Below are 24,665 nucleotides of genomic sequence, written 5' to 3' on the forward strand. Positions count from 1 at the left end.
ATTTGCCCTAAAAATAGCCAAAAAACGGCTGAGCCGTTACTTTATCAACTTTTTTGTTCGATTTAGGGAAAATAGACCTACCAAGGATTATTCATGCAGAATTTTAGATCGAAATTCGAATTCTAAGTGCCATTTATACATTGATTACGAGATGGTTGCGTTAACCCCCCCCCCCCCCCCCCTACTTGTACTAAAGTTTGCTATTATGTTATTAAAGCTTTAATTAATATATTGCAATTAAGAAACTTTGATGAAAACTTTAACAAACCAATAAAAAACTTCGCAAAAAAAAATGAGTTTGTAGTAATGAATGAACACTTACAAGGTGGGTACTTAGGAAAATACCATTAAATGCTTTATTTATATTTGTAATGGTTTGTACTTTTTATACAACTTTCAACGAAACTTGTTTTTATCCATTTAAATGACAAAACTCAATTGAAATGAATACTTTAAAACCAATTAATCTAAAATGCAAGGCATATAATATAATCCTCTGTTCCCTTAATTATGTACATATTAATGTCTTTAATTACTAAACAAAACACATAAAAGGAACACACACACACACAATAGAGCACAAAAACACACACCCAAAAATGCATATGATGGCAGGATGTTTTAGACACTAGAATTTGTTTAAACGATCCCATAATCCACCTAACATCTCAGGATTAGGGGATATACACACCCTGAAAAGCTAATAGAATTCAATAGATTAAGGATATATCAGGTAGTACAATGAACGATAAATAAAACTTTCCCCGTATTTTTTCAACAAAATTTCAACTCTGGAAAGGAAAATATTTTTATTAATATTGAAAAAATTATTCGTCATTCTACAATTCTTAATTTAAACTGAAGCATTAGCTAATAAAAATATATTTTTCCAATACAAATTCTAAGATTTAAAACGTTATACCTATTTGGTTTTAAAGAATCTTTATCCAAAGTTGCTCTAAATCAATTAAAACCCACTATACCCACTAAAACACCTCAAAACAACTGTTCTTTAATAGAGAAGATACTCTTTAATTAATTAAAAAACTTTTGGAAGATTTTTACATTTAAAATTTAACAGATTTTTTGCTTTTAATTCGCATTTTCTTATCTATTATTTTTTTTAGGGGTTTGGTAACCTTCATTAAAATGCTAAAAACACAGACATACATGAATTTACATAGTTAATATCATACATTAAAAAACGCATATAAGAAGTTTTAAAAGGTAGTAGAATTTTGGTATTAGAGTTAAGAAAGAACGTTCATTTTTTTCATTTAAAAGAGTAAGGTTAATGGCTGTATTCACGTTAATGTATGCCCATCTTTTTGCTATACTAAACTACATAAATAGATATACCTTACTGAAAAGTCAAATATTTTAGTCGATTATTATTTATAATTTCAGAGGGTAGCGGTTATATATTTATGTCAGTTTGTACGTAAAGTTATTTACTTACTAATAATCATTTCTAATATTTTATTTATTAAATAAACATTAAGGTTTATTTTCTTCAGAACTCCAATTCCCACTCGAGGGGTTTGTACCAAAATGATTTTAAGATTAATTTGGGGTTATTATGCATGCAAATTAGAGGACGATTTTAGAGATATTTTTGGACCAGTGTATCACATAAGAATTGCTGCGAGAGTTGTACTGATAAACTACTGTTTTTATTAATAATATGACGATCTTTGGAATGGCTTTAGACCTCGCTAGCTCAAACATCAGCCAACATTTCAAATATGTCGATATAACATTATAGGGAGGGTGATTTATTGTCTGAAAATATAAACTTTAACAGGATCAATTTCCAGAAACCTATAAGAGATAATGATTTATGTACATCCTCATTTAGTACTTCTTTTAATTAGAGCATTGGTGAAAAAGTTTGAACACTTAATGTTTATACAAGTCCATCAAAATTTAATGAAGGACCCAAAGGTTTAAGACAACGTATAATAGTAATTGTGTATAAAACTTTGGGTACCAGTGTAATTTACAGTCTAACAGACACCTCCCTCTCTACCTCCTACTGCTTTTTTTATTCTTTTTTTATGAAAACATATCCCAAATAATGTTATATAGACGAACCTTATAATGTTTGTTGCTGAAATATTCATTCATATAATAAGTCTTTGTAGCGAAGCTACTCTAAAAATAATATAGTCTATATGTCAGAACAAAAAAAAATCATTTTAAAACTCAAAAAATGCATATCTTTAAAAGGAATGTTTCTTTAAACTTAAAGGTCTACATGTTAAGCAGTTATTTGAAAGTTTTGAAAATAACTTCGGTTAAAAGAACTAAGTAAGCTTCTTTAATCTTAACATATTATTCAATTTTATAACAAAAACTACGCCTCCAATATTTTTTTCTTGTTTTATAAGAATGAATATTTTTAATAAAATTTTATAAATCATTAGCTTTACCTTTTAAATCTATCAAAATGTATTCATTATTGAAAAATTTAGAGAAAAAAACTATTAAAATATTAATAGATATTTTTAATTGCTGTATATAAATATTTTATTTAAATGAACAATCATTTCAAGTACAAACCAAATAAAAAGGTTACAAAAAAAAATATAAACAGTTAGATGGTCTATCAACTATCGTATGTAACGTACAATTTACTCTACATATAAAGTAGCTGCGCTACTGAAATTGAAATGAAAGTTTCTTTATGCCCCTAAGTAATGGTATAACAAATAAATTAATCAAAAATATTCAACGAATCATTCTATATTCAAATTATTGTTTAATCTATTGATAAATTGCAGGGACCTTAAGGGATAAGATAATGGGTGATAAATTAATGTTAACCCAAGATAATGATTAACAAAATAGTAATACCCTTCTGTAGATTAAAATTATTGGTGTTAAAGTTGTTAAAGTTTAAACACTGCTAATTTATACCAGCCAACCAAGATGTAATAAGTCCTCAAATTTTTTAAGGCAACGAAGGACAGGATGTATTTATAAAACTTTGTGTACCAGCAAAGGGTCCTACGACAAACGCAGGAGTCCCAAACCTCGGATGGGACAAACGCAGGAGTGGACACTGAACCTAACCTAACCTATTTTAGACCATCTTATAGGTTTTTAAAATGCCTATAACCTAACAGGGGGCTTATTTGTACATCCATATCTTAACACTCCTGCGTTTGTCCACTCCGACGTTTGGGACTCCTACGTTTGTACTGGAACCCAGCAAAGTTTATGCCGTTTGCGATATCTAGAACCGCAGAATCATTGAATTCTTACTAGTATGGGAAGCTCTATTAGCTCTGTCAAAAAGAAATTCATCTAAATATGAATATCTTTTCATTTTTTACATGATTGAAATGCACTTTGAAAGAGACGAGGGAGGAAATTGTCTATTGATAATTTGCAGCCCCGAAGGGGAAAAATGTCCATCTAACGATGATAAGGAGAAAGGGGGTATTTGTCCAAGGGATGATAGGACATGGGATAAAGATTCTGTTAACAAAAAAAATATAAGTGTTTTTTTAAACACCTGAGGAAGGGGAAAGAAAATATCTTAATACATGGCTTCAAAGAATACCTAGATATTTCTAACATCGTATTATAAACAGCTTTCCGATATAAAATGTACGATTACAAGATTAAAACCAGTTTTTTAGCACCTTGATGCCGAAGTCACGTGCTAAAAAATTGGTTTTAAATCTTATGATTGTACATTTTATATTCATAGAAAACTGGATATAACACGATGCTATACATAATTTTTCAGTATGGCTGAGAACCGGTTCTCATCCACCGGATATTAATCGGTTTAGAAGCGATACTGGGAAAAATATGTATCTAACCGTTGACTACAAAAAAGCGCTATATAACGGCAACGTCATTTTACCATTTGCTAAGACCACCCTCAAACTTTTTTTAATACATATCCATAATCCTTGTAAACAAAAATGTGTATGGATGATAGGTCAATTTTGCTTGCATTTCCAGATAAAAACAAAGCTTCTTGTCCATTCAATAATTCATTTTTATCCTATGCATCACTTTTTAAAAACTTTTTTTTTCGACAACAAATATTTTTCTACAATCAGGGTTGGTCCGTCGTTGCGTCTATACTTCCGTTCTTATTTACTTTAATCAAAATCTGTAGTTCTGAGGTATTTATCAGAAGGTTTGTACATTTTTAACATATTTTAGCTTTTTTGAAAAATTAATATAATGTTTTATAATTTTTTTTTGGATAGTGATTGCTAGGACAAATGGTCACAAGCGAAAGATTCTGTATTAAAGGAATTTTAGCATTATAATATTACCTAACCCTAATAGTAATACAATTAATTAAATAAAGAATATTTAAATTATAAAATATTTGTTTTTTAAAAATGCTAATATGACAAATTAAAAGTCATTAATTTGAGTCAAAATAATTTTAAATTGGTTGATTAGGCTTAGAACAAGGGCAGTTATATCCATATGTTGCGTAGCAATAACAAGGAAAAAAATATTTACATGTGAAAAAAAAAAGAGTTTAAAAGAACAGTTAAACAGTAGAAAATGCCCATCAATGTTTAAAGTAGTTTATATAATCCTTCTAAACTTCATACTCTCATAGAGTGGCGTATGGACAGACCTTGGTTATAGAGTAGCTTCTCTACAAAAAAAGGAAGTTATTATCACAATCAATGCAACTTTTTCCTTCCTTGATAATAAAAACAATTAACATTTTAATTTTTATACTATAATTTTTATATTTATTGTCAAAAACAAAGCTTCTACATAACAAGGAACATTACGTCAGTATGTTACTACGTCATGCAGTACATCTGTGTATATTAAGTCTTGATTGCTGGTGATAAAAGAGTTGATACTATACATTTATAGCCCAAAAGTTAAAAATGCCATGCATTCTTTTAGGACAAATCTGATCTTTTTCTCAATAATTTAAAAACCAGGAATCGCAAGGGATAAGACAGAATACAAAATTGATGTACATCCCCACTGATGATAAACAAAATCACCCCTTCTGAAGATTAAAATTAATGGTACGATCCAATCTCCATATTTAATAGTACCCAAAGTTATTAAAATAATGAATGAGCAAATCTTTGGACACCATTATAATAAATATCTCAGTTTACATTTAAGAACATAAGAATCTACCGGAAAGCTTTGCTCTCTAATAAAAAATGAAAGTAGATCTCTAGTGAAACTCGCAAGCAAAATGCTTATAAAAAAAATTTCAAGGGGGAGGGAAGGGGAGATTTTAAAAATTCAGGACAAAATCATGAAAAGGGTAAGGGGAGGGGGTGGTGGGGAGGGATTAAAGGATGCGAATGGTATTTGAAGTAGGGGATTGGTATTCCAAGCAATATGCAAAAAAAAAATAATGATGTATTCTAGCCAAACAACGTTTTATACATACTAAAATTAATGTAAATCTCACTTCGTTTGTTACTTAAATTATCTATAACAAGTTATCTATTATTCATTCGAAACCGATTAATATTTCAGATTATAACCGGTTCTCATCCATACGGAAAAACTATGTCTAGCATCGTATTATATCCAGTTTTTATAAAAATGTACAATAAAAAACTGGTTTTATTTTATAATTGTACATTTTATATCCGTTGATAGCTGTTTATAATACGATGCGAGAAATAACTTTACTTTAATTTTAAGGAATGTTTTTGTTTGAATTCCATTACCCTAATAAAATAGCCTAAAACTGGACCAGAACTAATGAAAACATTTATTAAAATGATTTTAGCTGAATCATAGGAACATAGAGAAAAAGGGTAGAGGAATGAAAGGGCGTATTGATAAGAAGGGGGTTCCAATTCAAAGGCTTTGGCAAACGCTAGCGTGATTATCATACAAACATACATACATGCCATTCATGTGGGTCTTAATTTATTGGACACGAAAAAAAATAAATACTATGTTTATATAGTTTGTAAATTACAGCTTAACTTTTTATATTCTAAGGAAGAATAAAACAATACATTTTGTTTCATTAATAAACATTACATATGTGTGTCATGAATTTACATTTTTATACAGTTATAAAAATCCGCAAACATTTAAAAAGTAAAATCTTCGAAAAATAATTGGAAGAAATCTGGGAACTTGAATTGAGACTGGGCTACGGCTAGGCACACAGGTCAATAAGTCAGGCGTAGGGTCTCGATAATTCAGATTGCATACACAAACACACACACACACAAACAAACTACACATAAACTGGCACTTTAAAAAATCGTGAATGCGTGCAAAGTTGTTCTTTTATGGCTTTGACTATGAGGCTTATCAATAAACTTCTCGAGAGGATTTTTTTTCAACATGTGCAGCTACTCTATATGCTTTTATATCTGTATGTCCGTCTGTACTATAAAAACAAAATATTATTTGGCTACAATATCATTACTTTTATTTAAAAGGCATTTCTTAATCATAACTTTTCAAATAGCCAAAGATACATTAGTTTTGGATGTTGTCATTCTTGTTTATTCTTTCGTTATCTGAGATTTCAATCTTTTACATGTTTGTGCATAAAAATGTGTTTATATCTGACATATGGCTGATGCGGGGGGTGGGGCGGGGGGCTCGAGGGGTTACAACCCCCCTAATCCACCAAAAAATTGTTTAAATATAAAATATTTGTTACGTTTAAGAAGCTTTAAACGGATCATGTAAAGAAGGCTAAGTATTCTTTTAAAAGATAGATTAAGGAGAATAAATCAAAATCATGAAATTCACGTAATCATACTTTATAAAAGATTTTTTGTATGTCCGTTAAAATCTAGCTTACCCCTGAACCGAATGAGGTCTCTATTTAAGGAAAGCTTTACAAATGTTTTTGGGTAATATTATTTTCTAAATTAAAGACTTTGGAAGGTTTTAGGTTATTTTTCTTCCATTAGAAACCCCTGTATCTCTTGGAGCTATCAATGATAGAATCCAGAAAACATAATTATTGATTTTCTGACCCACAAATGACGGGGGAGAAATTCTGCCATTATTATTTTTTTAGGGATTGGGATCGGAATTCAGAAAATCAAACCAACATAACTATCCCTAAAATTATTTAAACTCATATTAAGCAAAATTTACAGTGACAATTAAGATTTATTAATCTTCAAGTGTCATTTCCCTATATCCATTTAATTTTTATGTCGGTTAAAAAAATATAATTTAGACAAAATAGTCTGTTTTCTGCATTAAAATAAAGCTTATTGCGGTAAAAATAACACACAATTCAAGGGCAAATGCCATTTTCGATGGCTGAAAATATTTGTCAGGTTCCCTATCCCTGTCCTGGATTATTATTGAGACAATGATGCCATGATATCAAGAGTCAAAACATATTGCAGGCAAGATTCCTCAGGCAATAAGGGATAAGGCATACAACTTTTCTACTAACCAATATATTAATTTCCTTCCCGGTGTGTTGAGAGTTTAAACTGGATTTAAACCGCAAAGAAACATCAACAACATTTCTTATTTATGTACCCGCGGTCTACTGTATTTAAAACCGCACAGGAAATTTTAAGTAAAACTATATTCTTTATTGTTAACAATTACAACTTGATAATGTACAATAAAATACATTGTTAAAGACGTAAGAGGCAAACATGTATCTTTTTTCTTCTTCTAATTATTCGCAAACTTTTTTTGTGAACCATTTATCCTTAAGATCCCTGTAACAGACATAGAAAAAGTGAGAAGAGAAAGAGGAAATGAGAAATCTTTGTCAAGATTTGTATCTCTTTCACTAGAGTTGTGTGACTTCATTTTCGCATTGTTGTCACATTGTCAAATCATTAGAATCGCATAATATTATAACAGCACAAACTGTCCCTTTCCTTCCCTTTCTCTTGTCATTTGATTACACACCATGGATCTAAAGAGATAAGACAATGACCATTAAATTGATGTATGGCCCCACCCTATGATAATATTCAAAATTTCTCCTTCTGTAGATTAAAATTACTGGTTGAAGCGTTTCAACACTTAAATTAATGAACCAACCAATCAAAATTCACTAAAGGTCCCCAAAGTTGTTGAGTCAACGAATAAGAAAACGTTCTTTGGTGACTAGTGTAATAATCAGCCCATTGTCCCCACACTCTCAAAAGCTTAATTGCAATTATGTTTTTTTTGGGAACATGAAAGACATTGCGGATGTGATGAAATGCGGGAGTAATAACACACTCTTACGTGGATAAGTATTTTAGAAGGCTTAAGGCAGCAGCTTTTTGCAGCTAACGGTTCCACCAGCAAAATGGCCGCATTAAGACCACATTTGGCGAACAAAAAAAAAACAAATAATTCACAGTATGCTGTTATTGTTATTAATAAAGAAAATAGTACTATTTTTCAGGAAAACCGTTATTATTTACTGGGGGAAAAAATTGAGGCAAAATAGTTTGTCTTGCAAAAAAATAACCCAAATAAAGGAGCCAATAGTGATCATTATAGAAACAAAACGTCATGCATCTTTACAATTCAGTTATCAAAGAAAATCTATTTTTTAACAGTGAATGTTCAAACGCCAGTCGTCCGTTACTTAAAATCTCTAAAATGACGGGTAAATCTACAATTTTTGGGAAAACCTATTTCCAACCCATTTTCAGGTCCTTATACCCCCTAGAAATGAGAAATTCTAGACGAAGCGACATAATCACCTTCCTTATGACAAAATTCAAAGTGATGCAGTGATAAGACATTGGAAGATACATTAATCTTTGTTCCCCAATTTTAATGTGCTATATTATGCTTTTATAAGAATATTGGAGAAAAAAACTACCTAATTTAATCTATAAGATTTTATATTGATAACTACAGAACATAATAATTGATACCTAATTTTTCTTGAGTGTATTTTAGGTAGGGAAGGGAAAATGGACAATATATTACATTGATACCCAAATTTTGATTTCAATGGAGATGTATATCAATTTATCGTCCATTGTCTTATACCTTAGGATCTTTGGAATTTTGTGTTTTGTTTTCTTCTAAGAATTAAAAGTGACTTAAGTACCCTAAGGGTCAACATAAGAATGTAACTTTTTCTTCTTTTTTCTTTTTAATTTGTATAACAAGGATGACAACATCCATAAGTAGCGAAGCACAAAAAATTGTGGATAGGAATACGTATAAGTAGATTTAAAGTGTATTTATTAAAGTCAAGAATAGATTTATTGGAGAAAATAAACACGAAACCTTGTTTTATTTTGTATGATGAAGACGGTTAAAGTAGATTACTAGATGCACATATCAATGGGAAAAATATTTTGAAACTATTAATGCAAAAAAGTTTTAGAATTTAAAAAAGATATGGGGAAACATGTCAAACATATAAAAATAGCCAAAAACCTGCTAAAAGGCAGTTTGGCTGCCATTGTTTCTTTTCTTAAAACGCCAGAAATTTGATTTTAATATCTTTAACTGAAAACTTTTTGAAAATTGGACCATAAACACCAAAGATATGGGGGAAAATCTGAAAAATATAAAAATAGCCAAAAACCTGCGAAAAGGCAGTCTGACCATCATTGTTGTTTTCTTCAAACGACAGGAAATTAAATTTTGATATCTTTAACTGAAAACTTTTTGAAAATTGGACCATAAACACCAAAGATATGGGGGAAAATCTGAAAAATATAAAAATAGCCAAAAAACCTGCAAAAAGGCAGTCTGACCATCATTGTTGTTTTCTTCAAACGACAGGAAATTTAGTTTTGATATCTTTAACTGAAAACTTTTTGAAAATTGGACCATAAACACCAAAGATATGGGTAAAATTTGGAAAATATAAAAAATAGCCTAAAACCTGCTAAAAAGCAGTCCGACCGCTATTGATATTTAAGAGTTAATTGTGCTCCTTAATAATGGGAATGTTGTCAAAAAATTTCAGCTCTCTATCTTTTATATGAGCCGAGAAAATCACGTTTCCCCCAATTCATTAATTACGGACGGACGGACGGACAGACGGACATTGTGAATTATAGAGTAGCTTCGCTACTAATAAAAACTGCCCTTTTGAACTTAAAGATGTAATGACGTTACTATTCCACTTATTAAACTGTTGTGATTCTAACGTAGATATAGGTTTTTAGTAGCAAGATTTTATGTTGGGCATTCTGTCAAAGTAATAAAATTATAAATATCAACGCATATTGTAAGTATAGCTCTTATTTTTAAAACAGCTCTAACCGATGAAAAATTATTGAAACGATTACTAAGTCATTCCATATTAATGATTCGTGTAAAATTTGCCAATTGTAAGACAAGTTGAAATTTCTCTTGGGTTGTGTGTGATCATTACCGCATTTTGTCACCTTCGCTAAGGTTTTAACAATAGCGAAAAGAAGAAAAATAAGAAGAATGTTTATTATTTAGCAAAGGGGAAGATTTTTGTATACTCAATAATTTTAATTTGTGCTTGATTATTTGACGAAATGATAAAACACCCTGTTGGGTATTAAATGGTTTCTAGCGTCATAGAAATCCTCAAATCACAATAAGATATAAACACTAGATAGTATGCCATATCAAGATGTAATATAGCTGTGGAAAATTGCTCTTAATCCCCAAAATTATGAGTTGATAAGGCAATGAGTAGCGTGATATAGAAAAATGTTTTTGCGATACCTACAAATTTTACAAAGAGGAGAGAGGGGAAAAGATTCAACAAGTTTATTGGGAAGGGATGGGACATTGGAATCGAAATGCAATCAAATTACACAAAGTTTCTGAGCGAATAAGATAACGTGGTTATAAAACTTTGAGTACCAGTGAAGCCAAAAGCATCCTGAGACTTTTATTTAATGAAGTTTTCCTAAAATGGACAACTCAATCATTTCAGTGGTTAGCTATAGAGTAGCTACACATCTAAAAATCAACACTCTAAATAGCGTATAAAAATCCCCCAAATATCAATGCGGTTAATATTGCTTCAAGATATCAGAACGAAGAGAAGGATAGATGTTCTAAAGAAATTGTGGCAATTTACCTCAAAGTCCCTTTTCGAGAACAGAACCCCCCCCCCCTCCCCCCCGGTATCCTTTGTATTAAGAAATAAGGTTAGAGTTTCAAGCCTTTCCTAAAAATTAAAAACTTGTATTGAAGACTAAATGAGCGAGAAAAAAAATTCAACGCCTTTTTCTCAAGCTATGATTTTTTGCATCTTGGCTAGTACTGATATTTTTGAGGCCCTCTTAGCTTTTTATAACAACTCTTAAACTGCTTTTTTTCTGCTTAAAATCTTTTTATAATAAATGCTCCTATCTTTTGGGTAGCTTTATAGGCATTGGTAAAAGGAATTGATAGGAAATTGATTACGCCAATTTCCGCTAAATTATATCAATTTGATAACAAAATCAGTGGATACGACAATTTCTAAGTTTTATATTATGAACCCCCACCACCCCACATTTGTTAATATGTCCGTCTATTTGTTACTTGTCATCCCTCAAACGGAATCACGTATTAAGCGGAATCTCCACATAAGCAGAGTAACAGATTTTAGCCATTTTCCACTGTTGAATGCTCATTTGACCCAAGTAAGAAAGAGGTCCAAAATTTAAAAAGTAGGATATTGTTATTTTTCCATTTTATGCTACCGTATAGGTATATAAAATGCCTAAAATGCGAAGTTTTTAACGGTTCCTGAAACTTTAATAAGTCACCAATTAGAATGACAACGTACAAAAGTTTAAATGGGTAAAAAAATTGCCTTCCTTAATGCGAAGTAAAGGTCATTTTGAAACTCGAAGCTATTCTATGTATAGAGTCTGTACATATGTATATGATCTCATAAACGGCTTGACGGGCCAGTCAACAATTTTAAGGGAGTTTTATAGATAACAGAGTCATGCTTTAGGCTATTTATCAGTTGTATATTTTTGGCGAAGTGTCTAGAGGCTAGGGGCGCCGCCGAATGTTTTTCTTTACAATAATATCATGTTAAATTATAGCGTGTTAAATCGCCAAATTGTGTTGAAATGTTAATTAATATAAATAATAGGAAAAACTTTCTATTTATGTCATCGTAATAAACAAGAATGACAACTTCCAAATACAATTTTAAAAGACTTTTTGTTGGTCAAAATTAACATCATTGATCAATACTAGGACAAAATTAATTAGACAACTTTTCTGCTGATATTAAATTGAAAATTTATAAGATTAAACAAGTTTTGTAGACCCCGTTTGGCCGAAAGCTCTGGCTAACAAAACTGGTATTTATTTCATAATTAGATATTCGGGGAAAGTTGTCTGTAATACAATGCTATACACGATACATGACTGAGAACCTGTTTTAATCCACCAGATATTAATTAGCTTCTAAGCCATACTGGAAAAATGTTATATCTGTGGAGTTGCTACGCATCTTAATAAAAACAAGGATGACAACATCCATAAAAGCAAAGCTCTGAAACGGTAGGACAAACGGACATTAACACTTGTACAATGTCAGAACTGAATAATCAGAATGCGAATGTATAAGAGTCAAAACAAAATTGTAAGTAAATTTGTTGAAAAACTGCTTGATACAGGATAATGATTATAAACATACTTACATTTTTAGGAGTTGATTATAGAGTTGCTTCGCTTATAATATTGTACTTTGTTGTCACAGGAATCAGTATACTAAAAATCAGACCAATCGGATAATTAGGTCACATACAAATTTCTTGTTAAAAATGTAAAAAAATCAACATGTTTAAAATGGACGTACGGACATTCTGGTAATGATTATAGAGTTGCTACGCTTTCTAACTCGTACCTAACTATTACAGGAATCACCAAGCAAAATTTGAAATCGAAAGGACAATTCTAACAGGCCTAAATTAACGAAAGAGGCTATTTAAAAAGTAAAAAAATCAACATGTTTAAAATGGACGTACGGACATTTTGGTAATGATTATAGAGTTGCTACGCTTTCTAAATCGTACCTAACTACTAAAGGAATCACCATGCAAAATTTGAAATCGGTAGAACAATTCTAACATGTATAAAATTACGGAAAAAAGCTATCCGTGACGGACGGACGTACGGACGGACCGACCCTAATTATAGAAAAGCTTCGCTTTTAAAAAGAGCCCTAAAATTGCGAAAAGATAATAATAATGTTTGTAATTGATCTGGAAATTTAGTTGATTCCAAAGGGATGTGGTAAAGAAACTTTTCTTACATACATCTAACGAGACTAGACTTATTTTAAGCTGTTATTAAATAAGAGAAAATATCTTAGGAATTAGCAAGGGTGTTTGAAATCAATAGATGTAGCCCCCCTCCCCCTTTAACTCCTACATATAGTGAGAAAAGTAGTGAATCAAAAAAAAGATTTTAAGAATATTTAAATAAATAAAACGGCAGTTACTTTTAACTTTTAAGTTAAATATTACTTCTCTTATCGACAATAAGTAGCTTATAAAAGTAGTACATTTTGTATCAATAAAGATTAATTAACTATAAATAAAATTAGAACTATTTTTCTTCAATATGGCAAGATTAAAATTGTTATCATTTTGTAGCACCACTGAGAAAATCGTCCCACTTTAAGATGCGATCTAGCCAAGATATGCCCCGCACTTTTCACACTTGGAGGGGGGGGGGGGGGGGGCAATATAATGGCATACCATGCATCCCCCCCTCCACCCCTCCTGCTAATTTTAATCCAACCTCCTCCGCATATTGTAGTTAATAGTATTTTTGCCATTCTGCAAAAATACGCAAAAAATCTTTTTCAGATTTTTATACATTATTTTTTCTTTTCTTTAATGTTTAAATGTATGTAAAATACTGGCGATTTTTAGAAAGTTATTAGTTCCTCTTTAGAGTCTGTTTTGGAAAGTATTTACGACTTTTTAGTCTAATACAAAATTATGAGTGTCCTTAATAATATAATTGCAAAATCTCTAAAATAATCTCTAAACGCTCCCCTCCCCATCTTTTTTTTGTTTTACTATGATACTATGATGACTGCATTAAATGGACATTTTAGTACATGCGGTTAGATAAGGGTGTGTAATCACTTCTGCATATTATCAAAATCTTTTATTTTTGCAAATAGCCATAATAGCAAATTAATTGAAGAAAGTTTTAAGTTATGAGAGTTAAGCAAATGAAAATAGGCATTTTTATAATGATTTATAAAATTGCGGTTCTGAAGAATTCTTAATATTTAACATGTGCGGAAGGGAATGAACACCTAAGATAAGAATTCCTTATCTTGTGACAATAATCGTGGAAGCCGAATTTGAAACATTTTGCAAAAGTTTCAATTATATTTATGAGCATAAGCAATATCAAATTTAATAGTTGCTTTTTTTAAAGATTCGACCAAAAGGAGATTTCATTTCTTTTATTAATAAGAATTTGAATATTACTTTTACCATTGTATTTTTTTATGGATACTATTTAAAATCACAGTTTTTTTTCTATAACACAGAAAACATAACATTTTGTACGGAATCCACCCAATTTTGGAATCCAAATCCGGAATCCGTTTTTTAATACTTGTCATTATCATCATTATAAATAATAACTTTTAAAATCTGGTTCGATTCTCGGAAGTGAATTATAGAGAACACCAAGAACATTCATTTTTAGGAAATATGTAGCACTTAAATTTTTTAATTTAAAAAAGCCTTTTAAAATATTGCTAGAATCCGGAATCCGAATCCGCCAAAAATAAGAATCCGGAATCCGAGGAGAATCCGCAATTTTTTGGACGGATTCTTGTAAGAATCCAAATCCGGTCCAAAAATTAGACGGATTTCCAGCCCTAGGTTAAATGAATACAAAATCGATGTTTGCTAGCGATGAATGTGTAAATTTCGTGTGTATTAAAGAGACAAATTCTACTATATCTTTACCACATAACACACACACACACACACTCACACAAACACACACAAACCAACAAACACACTTTCTTGGGAAAAAAACTAATAAATTGTAAAGTTCAATTAATTTCACAGTTATTATTGAATGTAACAAACCAAGTATATGGACCATATTTAAAATTAAACAAGGTGTATAAATAAAAGGTTTGGAAATGCTAAAAATTAGACTAGAGTTTTCTGAAAGACATATCTTTTTATTTTTAAATAATAGGATGTCTGTCTTTACCGAAGAATCTCACTAACCGCTGAACCAATAGGGTTCTCTTTTACAATGTAGCTTCTTATAGGTCCTGGGAAGATTTATAACTATTTTGGGGAGGGTACCATCACCCTCCAGAGAGAAATCGTCCCAAGAAAAAATTGCCCTTCAAGTATTTTTTAAAAGTATATCTAAACCTTAATGAGACATCATTTTCAATTCCTGTATACCTAGTGATTTATTAGCAATTCCTGTCTTTTCAAACTGTAATTGCAGGGTTATTTAAAATACATATTTTCTAACTTTTTTACTAGACACCCATTTTGCAATTTTTTGCCAACAGCAATTTCATTCATGTTTTAAAATTAAACTTTATTTAAAGTTAGGAAGGGGTTGGGAAAAAGTTGATTTTTAATCTTTAATTAAAAACCAACTGCAACTGATTTAAATCAAAGAGAAATTTTGTGACAATTTTAAATGTTATTAAAGTCTATAATACAATTCTAATTATGCTCTTATAACAAGCTAACATTTTAGGTAGAAAAAAAAAAAGAATTTAAGGTATAAGACAATGAACGTTTAATAGATTTAAATCCCCAATATACAGAACTAATCCTACGGTAGATTAAAATTACTGGTTGAAAAGTTTGGACAGTGCTAATTTGAAACAACCAATGAGAGAATGTGTTTTTTTTATAAGACTTTGGGTACCAGTGTAATTTTCAGTATAATACCCTAACCCCCATTCATAAAGTTTTACAGTAAAAGACCCACTACTACAAAATCTACTCTTAGTTGAAAACTATGAAACCTCTCTTTCACGAATTGTCCACTTTAATGCAAAAAATAAGTAATATTTTTTTTATAAATATCTATGGGATCATTGAATAACATTTTGTTTTACGCAAGTAAAAGCAAGGGCGATTGTGGAAGAAGCGCGGCAATAACAAGCTATTTTATAAAAAAAAAGCAGTTAACTAAAATAAACTAAATTCTAGAAAAGCTTGTTACATATTCATAACAGTAATCTTTATTCTTAAAAAAATATGGTCTGTCTGTAATGGACAATCTTGCCACTAGACTGGTAAGGATTTTCTTTACAGTGAAGCTTCTTACGGGACCCAGGAGGGTTTTAAACTATTTTGACAAAGGGTTGTTTTCAACTTTTATTGAGTATCTACGCTACTAAAATGCAATAACTGCATTTTAAAATCGGAAAGGACAATCTGGAACAATAGAAGTAAATTTCAGAGATTTTCGGGGATAAAAAAAATGGACGATAATTTGATGTATACTCCAAACAGAGATTAACAAAAAATACCCCTTTTGTAGGTTAAAATCATAGTTAAAAAAGTTTAAGACAGTGAAGATTTGTACAACTCAATCAAAAGTCCGCAAAGTTTTGAAGCCAGGTGTCTTTTGTAAAACTTTGGGTACCAGAATGATAACCAGTCAAAAGTCCCAATGTATATTCTTTGATAGGTTTATTACCTAGTTGGTTACATATTTAAAATTGGTAGTATTTTTTATTTTTATAATATTTGTATCTTTCCATTTGCTAAAAGTACTATTTTAGTTATACAACTGAACTTTTACAAATAAAATGCTTTTACAGAATAAACTTGGTGACGAATATAAAAAAAATGAGGGGGAGGGTAGAAAAAAAACTCTCGAAAGTTTAGTAGCTAAAAATACCAATCCTATAAGTTAAAAAACATTTATAACATAATTGAAATATGTATAGGTATAAGTTAAAGCTTCTATTAAAAAATATTGAAAGCATTTCATATTTTATTTGGCCTTCAGTGTTAGATGTATAAGCTAATGTAGGGTAGGTGTTATTTTTATGACAATTGCCTACAGGGATAAGACAATAGCCTAAAAATTTCAAAACTATAAATAGATCAATTTGACACAAGATTAAGTCATTATTAGAACAACAATAGAAGATTTTGTTGGTAAAAATGACCTAGGTTGAAAAATATATAAGGCTTGCTTCTAGAATCTACAAGAAAATATTTTGATATTATATTTATGACCAATTTAAAAATCGCTATATCCCAAATAATAAATGCATATAGGGTAAGGGGGGGGAAATTTCGGTTTTTTTTCGGTTTTTTTGAAAAAAAATGGGGTAAATATTAATATTTTCAAATGAAACCAAGACCAGTAGAAAGCTTACGGAAAGGACTATCAGGTCCTAAAAGGACATTATCCTAGGACTTTTAGAAGTTGGCCGAAATTGACCGCAAAAAAGTTACCGATATTTCCCCACCACCGGGGGAAATATCGGTAATTTTTTTCAACCTAAAAAAAATCGATGAAAAACGGCCAAACGGCCAGTCGAACATAAATAATCATAATTAGTATAGGTTATAGGGATTATCCACAAAAAGTTTCATAATGATTGGACTATTCCTTCTATGTTAAAAATGAATTTTTTTGAAAGACGCGAATTTTCGATTTTTTTTTCGAAAATTTTTTTTAAAAAAACTTAAAATTAATATAAGAAAAAAACGTATTTTATTACTTTTTAGGCCTGATCCTAAAAAAGCTCACATTGAACTATAGATTTAGCCCGAAAAACATGAAAATTGATTAAAAATTGACCTTATAAATTGAATTTGAAGCAAAAGTGTCATCTTTGCAAAAAATCTTGACTACATTTTAACCTTAAAAAAATCGATGAAAAAAGGCCAAACGACCAAACAAGCGTAATAAATCATAATTAGTATAGGTGATTGGGATTAACCACAAAAAAATTCATAAAGATCGGACTATTCCTCCTATGTCAAAAATATTTTTTTTTCAAAGGACCAGAAATTTTGATTTTTTCCTCGCAAAATTTTGATTCAAAAAATAAAATTAATTTTTTTTTTGTTTTTTATCTGTTCTATTCATTTTTAGGCCTAATTCTTAAAAAGTCCATATGGAATAATAGATTTGACAAAAGAAAACATGAAAACATGACCTTAAAAGTTGAATTTTAATTTCTTTTGAAATTACCGATTTTTCCCCCGGCGCCAACTTTGGTCATTTTTGAAAAAAATATTAACCCGATTTTAAAGCTCTCAACGGATTTGGAAAAAGCGGGCAATTTCTAGTTCAAAAAATTTTTCAGATCAGCTCTAGGTCTTACCAATTTTTGTGTAGGTCGATCTTTACACACCTACTAAAAAATTTTTGGAAAAAAAAATTTTTTCGTCCGACTTTGAGACCCAATAAGTACCCTTAATATTCATCTCACAAAAAAATCATTTTATACTTTTTTGTAGGCAATTTAATAAGGAACAAATTTGCTTTTATGTTTTTTTCTGTCATTTGAAAGGAACATGGAGAAAAAGGTCATATAATGAAGGTAGGTCGAAATTACCGAGAATAGCCCCTTACCGAAACTTCCCCCCCCTTACCCTATATAAACACAAAAATTGTTGTTTAAACCTACGTAGTTTTTTTTATACAATTGATTTTAAGGATTAAGTCGGTTACACGTAGGAAGCCCTTTGGACTATGGCCATGTTTTTTTAAAACCGGCTGAACGGTTGAAATAACACGGTAAAACATGCATGAAATAGGACTATTGGCGATTTCTTTGCATTTTTAGGTCTTGGTTATTTTATAACATATATTTAATAAAATTTGGGTTTTTGTTCGCAAGATATTTACAAAGGGACCCCGGCTTTTGTTCAAATGCCTTCTTTAGTATTCTAGACATGATCTGATAATAAGCAAATATTTTTCAAATATAATATAAATACCTATATACTTCAAAAGTACATTACAATTTACAAATATAATCATATTATTTACTTATATTATATATAATAGAGAAAAAAGTACTTTAATTATTAAAAAATAATAGTAATTGAGGTTTTGTTAATGCACAAGTATCAATTATAAATCATATTTGTTCATGAGTATTTACGTTTATAATTAGGAATTTTTCATAAGTATAAGTATTATTTTTTCATATGAAATGTTATCAAATACATATAAGGATAGGTTTTCAGTGGTTTTAATCTGTTAAAATTGAGTAACACTTATTTTACATCTCAAGAATATATTACCAAATTCTAAGGAAGGAAAAATGTCTGGCCTATTAGCCACCCCCCCCCCCCCCCCCCGATTATCATTTTAAAATCACTGAAAATCTGAAGCTTTCACACAAAGAACCTAGTGAGCAATGATACCACCCCCCCCCCCCCCCGTGTATTGAAATAATAAGAATATAGTTTTTCGTTTTTTTTTAATACTTCAGGATAGGTTACATTAAAGTGAGTATTCAGTAGCCCCTTAGGGTTAGGAAACCTCGGGTTAGGCATAGAAAAAGAAAATATCACTAGCTTTTTTATAGGGAGGGGGGGGGGGGGTATACTTATCCGTGCTCAACGGGCACTTTATGTGATAGCACCGAAAATATTTCTAATTCTTTTAATGGAACTATTCCTTACCTTTATGACACTCTTCAGCTGTTCAGCTTCATTTCTTAGTCTGTCCAACTCATCCATTCTGTTTAACTAAAATAAAATAGTATCAGTTACTGTCAGACGCGTGAAATTAATTCAAATAATAGGAAGATTGTCTCATTTTTTAAGCTAGAACATTAAAACAAAGGTTCTGAAATTAAAAGGTTGGTAGACTTTGTCTTGAATTGAGAAAAAAATGGGGGGAGGGTGTTGGACACCGAGGGGGGCAGGGATGAATTAAATTCCATATTAGTTACTTCATTAATTTTAGTACTATTGTACATTAGTAATATTGAAATAGTTATAACCTAAGTATTAAAACAATAGGCAAAAAATACCCTTACACACTTTAAAAAAAAATTTCATTTAAAATTTGGGGATGAGGCGAAGCAAAGTGTACAATAAGTTGATAAACAAGGATGACAACATTCCTGAGCAGCAAAGCATAAAAAAATAAGGATGGACAGACGATTTTTTAAGAGCTGATATTAAGTGCCATAAAAAATGTAGCTAGAATTTAATAAAACAGCAAACTTCCCAATTAAAATTGTATTTGTCTTTTTAAAGGAAATCTACACAAAAAATCAGCTGTCTATCTTGAGCATCAGCCAAAATTTCACGTTTTCTTCATTCCTTTTCTTTCATACGAATAAACAGAATTTTAAAAAAGCTTCAATTCTTTCAAAGCTCAACAACGTAGCAATAAAAAAAAACTATGATTAATAATATTTGTCATGAGAGATTCATATAAAAAATCAGCTCTAAACAATATTGCTTTATATTGATATTCAAAGAGCAAAATAAATCTTCGAAAATGTATCATGCTTTAAATCATTAAATGTAAGACATGAAAAAATAAAGGTTAGCAAATTCTCTAAAAGAACACGGATAAAAACTAGTGATGGCAATCCGTCAAATTTTTAGGCCGGATTCGGATTCCGGATTCTTAAAAGAATCCGTCAAAAAAAGTGGCGGATTCCTTGCGGATTCCGGATTCTTATTTTTGGCGGATTCCGGATTCTAGCAGTATTTTAAAAGGCTTTTTAAAAAAACTTTAAAAATTTAGTGCTACATATGTCCTAAAAATTAATGTTCTTGGTGTTCTCTATAATTTATAATTTTAGCATACCAATTAAGAATCCGGAATCCGCTATTAAAAACGGATTCTGTATTCGGATTCCAAAATTGGCCCAAAAATTGGGTGGATTCCGGATCCGGATTGCCAACCCTAATAAAAACATCAATAAATATTGAAGAATTGAGATACAAATTCTATATGAATAATTGAAATTACTAATAATACTAGGTGTTCAATATTAACGTAATAACATATTAAACCTTTTAACATAGATACTTTGCTTACAACAAAGTATATAATCACACTAGGAATCGCTATTTAAGACAATATAAAATAAGTTATTATATAAGTAAAAAAATATTTTAACTATCAAATTCAGATGTGTTTTAAATCTGATTTGGTTTATACCTAGTGTAGTTATCATAAAAATAATGTGATCGCTTAGTTAGTATCTAGCAACTAATATTGAAAAAGCAATATTCTTCCTTTATTTTTGATGAAAAAAAATTAAAATAAGTCAGTACAATGATATCAAATTTCCTAAGAATATTAAAGATAAATTCCCACTTGAAAAGTGAAACTAATCATGTACTCTGAATATAACCTCCCAAATAATAGTATATTTTACTATCTATAAGTTTTAAAATTTTAAAATGCTACGTTTAAAGTGTTGGAATAAGGTGTCAACACTCCCCCTTATATTGATATTTAGAAAGCACCCCTCACCCTTTTTTCTCCACCTAATGGTTTTACATCCCGGCCCTGGTAGATTGCCGTGCACGCCATCCATTGATTTTAAGGTAATCCCATTTGGTTAGGACATAATATAGGGCTAGAGCCGGCAGGGGATAAAGTGAGGGGGGATATTATGACTGCAGAGGGGTCCGACACTATTTAAATTGGAAACTTCAGAATTAAAACATGTTTAATTTATGCAAGAATAGGTGAAATGTAATATTATATTTCTTCTCATATTATTCAAACACTGCACATCTTATCAAAAATATATTTTATAATTTAATTTATTCATTATCCAACACTTTAATTTAATCGAATTGAGGTAGGTAGGTATGAAATAAAAAAATAAAACGTATTATCCTATAGGATATTTTTGTGAGGTAAATAGCACAATCGGAAAAACTGTTATATATACCTCTTACTTACCTATCGACCATCAAAAGAGTATTTTATCTCGCATATATTATAAAATTCCTATCAAAGACAGTCATTTAAATTTAAATGACTTTTATTTTCAGCTTGGCATAAAATATATTTGTAGATACCTTTGTGAATCATGAAGTTCAACAATGTAGTTTTTAAAACATTGTAAGGTGGTATCCCATATGGGTCATGTTTGTGCACAAAACCCCAGTTAGGTTAATTTTAATATTAAGACGAGTAGAAAAGCAGTTTAGTAGAGGGAAACCCGGCATAAACATAATCAGCCAAGTCTAAGTATGGGTTGTATAAATCGAACTTAATTTTTCAATTCCCGACCATTGGAATGAAAGGGAGGAGTAGATTGAGCTAAAAATTCGTCAAGGTTGTGAATTTTAAGTTAAAATCAGAAGTAGAACGATAAAAATTTGTTAACTTTACAAAAAATTGTCTTTAGTTCTTTTTAATAAGAAATACACATAGGTATTTAGTGAATATTACCGTTCTACTACTATTTTTAAGCCTGAAAACTCACACCTTCACGGATTTTTAGCGCAACCTACTCCTACCTTTGTGGGGATTATAGCTATAATGACAAAATTTGAGGGAAAGCACATATTAAAATAAAAATTTAGTTTAAACTGTAATAGTATTACTTATCCTTTGAATATCTTCATATGAAGATATTTGAATGAATAATAACTACGATCAATGTAAATTTTAGAACATATCAATTCCAAAAATATCTTTTTTTAATACCTACAGGTCATTGGAGGGTTTATATCTATTTATTTACCTTCTAAGGGAAATTACCCGATCCCTCGAAAAAATCTAACCAGCCTAAATTTTGTTTTTACTTTTTGTTTCAAAACTAAAATGGTAAATGTGTACAGGGGTTCGACTCCACCCACCTCGAGTGCCCCCAAAGGCGCTCCTCTAATATTTATATAAATTAACTAAGTTAACTAATATATAAATGATTTCGAGATTTATGAAAATAAATTCAGGTTTATGATTAATTTTTTTTAAAACTTACCTTTATAAAGCTTATGTAGGATAAAAACTAATAACTATTTTCTTTCAAGTATCACTTTAGAGACTTCTAAAAAGCCTCAATGCAAATATGTTTCTTCAATCTATATTTATATTTGATTTTTAACTAACACGACTATTTCACCAAATAATTTTCACTAATTTTCACATATTACAAGAAATAAGAAATCTTTATCTGAAATTAACAACAAAATTTAAAACTATACATAAAATAAGCGTTAAAGCAATGAAATAAATATGTAGTCGCTAACTTTTCTGCCATTATTAAGATTCAAAGATCTTCTAATACAAAATACTTTCAATTTAAAAATTGTGAAATACAAAAAAAAATTAAGGTAGATCCAAGATAAAGAGAGAAAAAAACAAAAAAGACAAATTAACCATTCAACTTTATCATTGTATATTATTTAATTTAATATTAATTAATCTTTTTTTTTTTAATTTATTTTAATATGAAGACATTAAAAAAACATGTTAATATTAAATAAAAAAAAACTTTCACTTGTCAAAAAACTCAGGTTTTGAAACTATAAATAGTTTTATTTTCACTGAAATTATAACAATAAAATAAAATTACTTTATTTTACCATAATTTGCCTTTATTTCTTTTATAAAATTAAAAAAAAACGTATTTTTCTCGAAAAGTTTTGACATGTATGTTTTTGTAAGTGTTGTATTAATCCAATATGGCCGTCTACTGCAATCAATACACACACACTGAAAACAGGGTGGCCAAATTTCAAACCTTGCGAATGTGCATGTTTTAGCCGGTTTCCTATAAAATGGGCCCTGACTTACAGGGGACTTAATGGATAAGACAATGGAGTATATATATTGATGTACATGCCTAATTATGATAAACTTAAGTAACACCTTCTGTAGATTTCATGATTGGTAAAGAAGTTTGGACTTTGCTATATAGAACAAACCAATCAAGACGTCTAAAATGAACCCAAAAATTACTATGTATTCAAAAATAGGTTAAAGTATAAAAAGAAAATTCATGCCGCCTACAAAGATTTCCTAAAAATTAAATATTATTTCATTGGGCGAATTTTAGCTTTGGCAACCTTGAGGTAAAGCAACATTTTTGTCAGAAAAAATCCGGGATTCAATTTTATATATGAAAATCATCACATTATGCGGATTTTTTTGCAATTTGACAATTGATAAAAAGTTAACAAAAGATTTTATAACATAATAAGTTTTCTCGTTTGATTTGATAAAATGTAACCACACCCCTACCCGCTCCCTAAAATGATAACAGGATTAACAACGTTTTGTTTAAACTTAAATATTCAAGACAGAGCAACCGACTTTTGTTAAAATTTCTTTATTTATAAACCAAAATCTAAAATTGTAAAGAAAAAAAAGAATGTAATTATTCTTTTAAATTTTAATTTACTTCTTATATTTCATTTACAATAATAACATTAATAAATTGTCAAGATATTAATTGATAGATTGCTTTTACTAATTATCCAATGAATAAATGAGAAAATAATAAATTAAAACTTTAAATTCATATTTTTTGTCTTACTTTTCTTCAATATTTATTTGTCATAGAAAAGGGTAATTTAAAAAAAATGGATTTAATATTGTGTGTCCAATTAGTTGACAAAATGATTCTTGAAAATTTTAAGTATTAGACTCAACAGCTGATATTTGTTTTGAATTTGCATTTCCCTTTCTCCTCCCTATTTCCTTCTGTTTTTTAATGGGGAGGGAAAAAAGTTAAATAATAGGTTAAAAACTTTTTATGGTAATATTTTTATCTTTGTGTATTTAACATTGTAAAACACTGCAAG

General features: G+C 29.9%; 1 protein-coding gene across 3 annotated transcripts in view; it reads right to left on the reverse strand.

The window, feature by feature from the left end:
• The window catches only part of LOC145334200 (guanine nucleotide-binding protein subunit beta-1-like), a 54,316-nt gene extending 31,282 nt beyond the window's left edge, over positions 1-23,034 (reverse strand). For all 3 annotated transcript variants that reach the window (XM_080179568.1, XM_080179569.1, XM_080179570.1), the window contains exons 1-2: positions 22,841-23,034; positions 19,554-19,619 (exon numbers count right to left, since the gene is read on the reverse strand). In XM_080179568.1, the coding sequence (XP_080035694.1) occupies positions 19,554-19,610 (57 nt within the window). In that variant the 5' untranslated portion in view covers positions 19,611-19,619; positions 22,841-23,034. The remainder of the gene's footprint in view (positions 1-19,553; positions 19,620-22,840) is intronic.
• Positions 23,035-24,665: the final 1,631 nt, after the last annotated feature.

This window comes from Acartia tonsa, chromosome 12 (genome assembly GCF_053477335.1).
Source record: "Acartia tonsa isolate MP-2025a chromosome 12, ASM5347733v1, whole genome shotgun sequence".
NCBI classification, from domain to species: Eukaryota; Metazoa; Arthropoda; class Copepoda; order Calanoida; family Acartiidae; genus Acartia; species Acartia tonsa.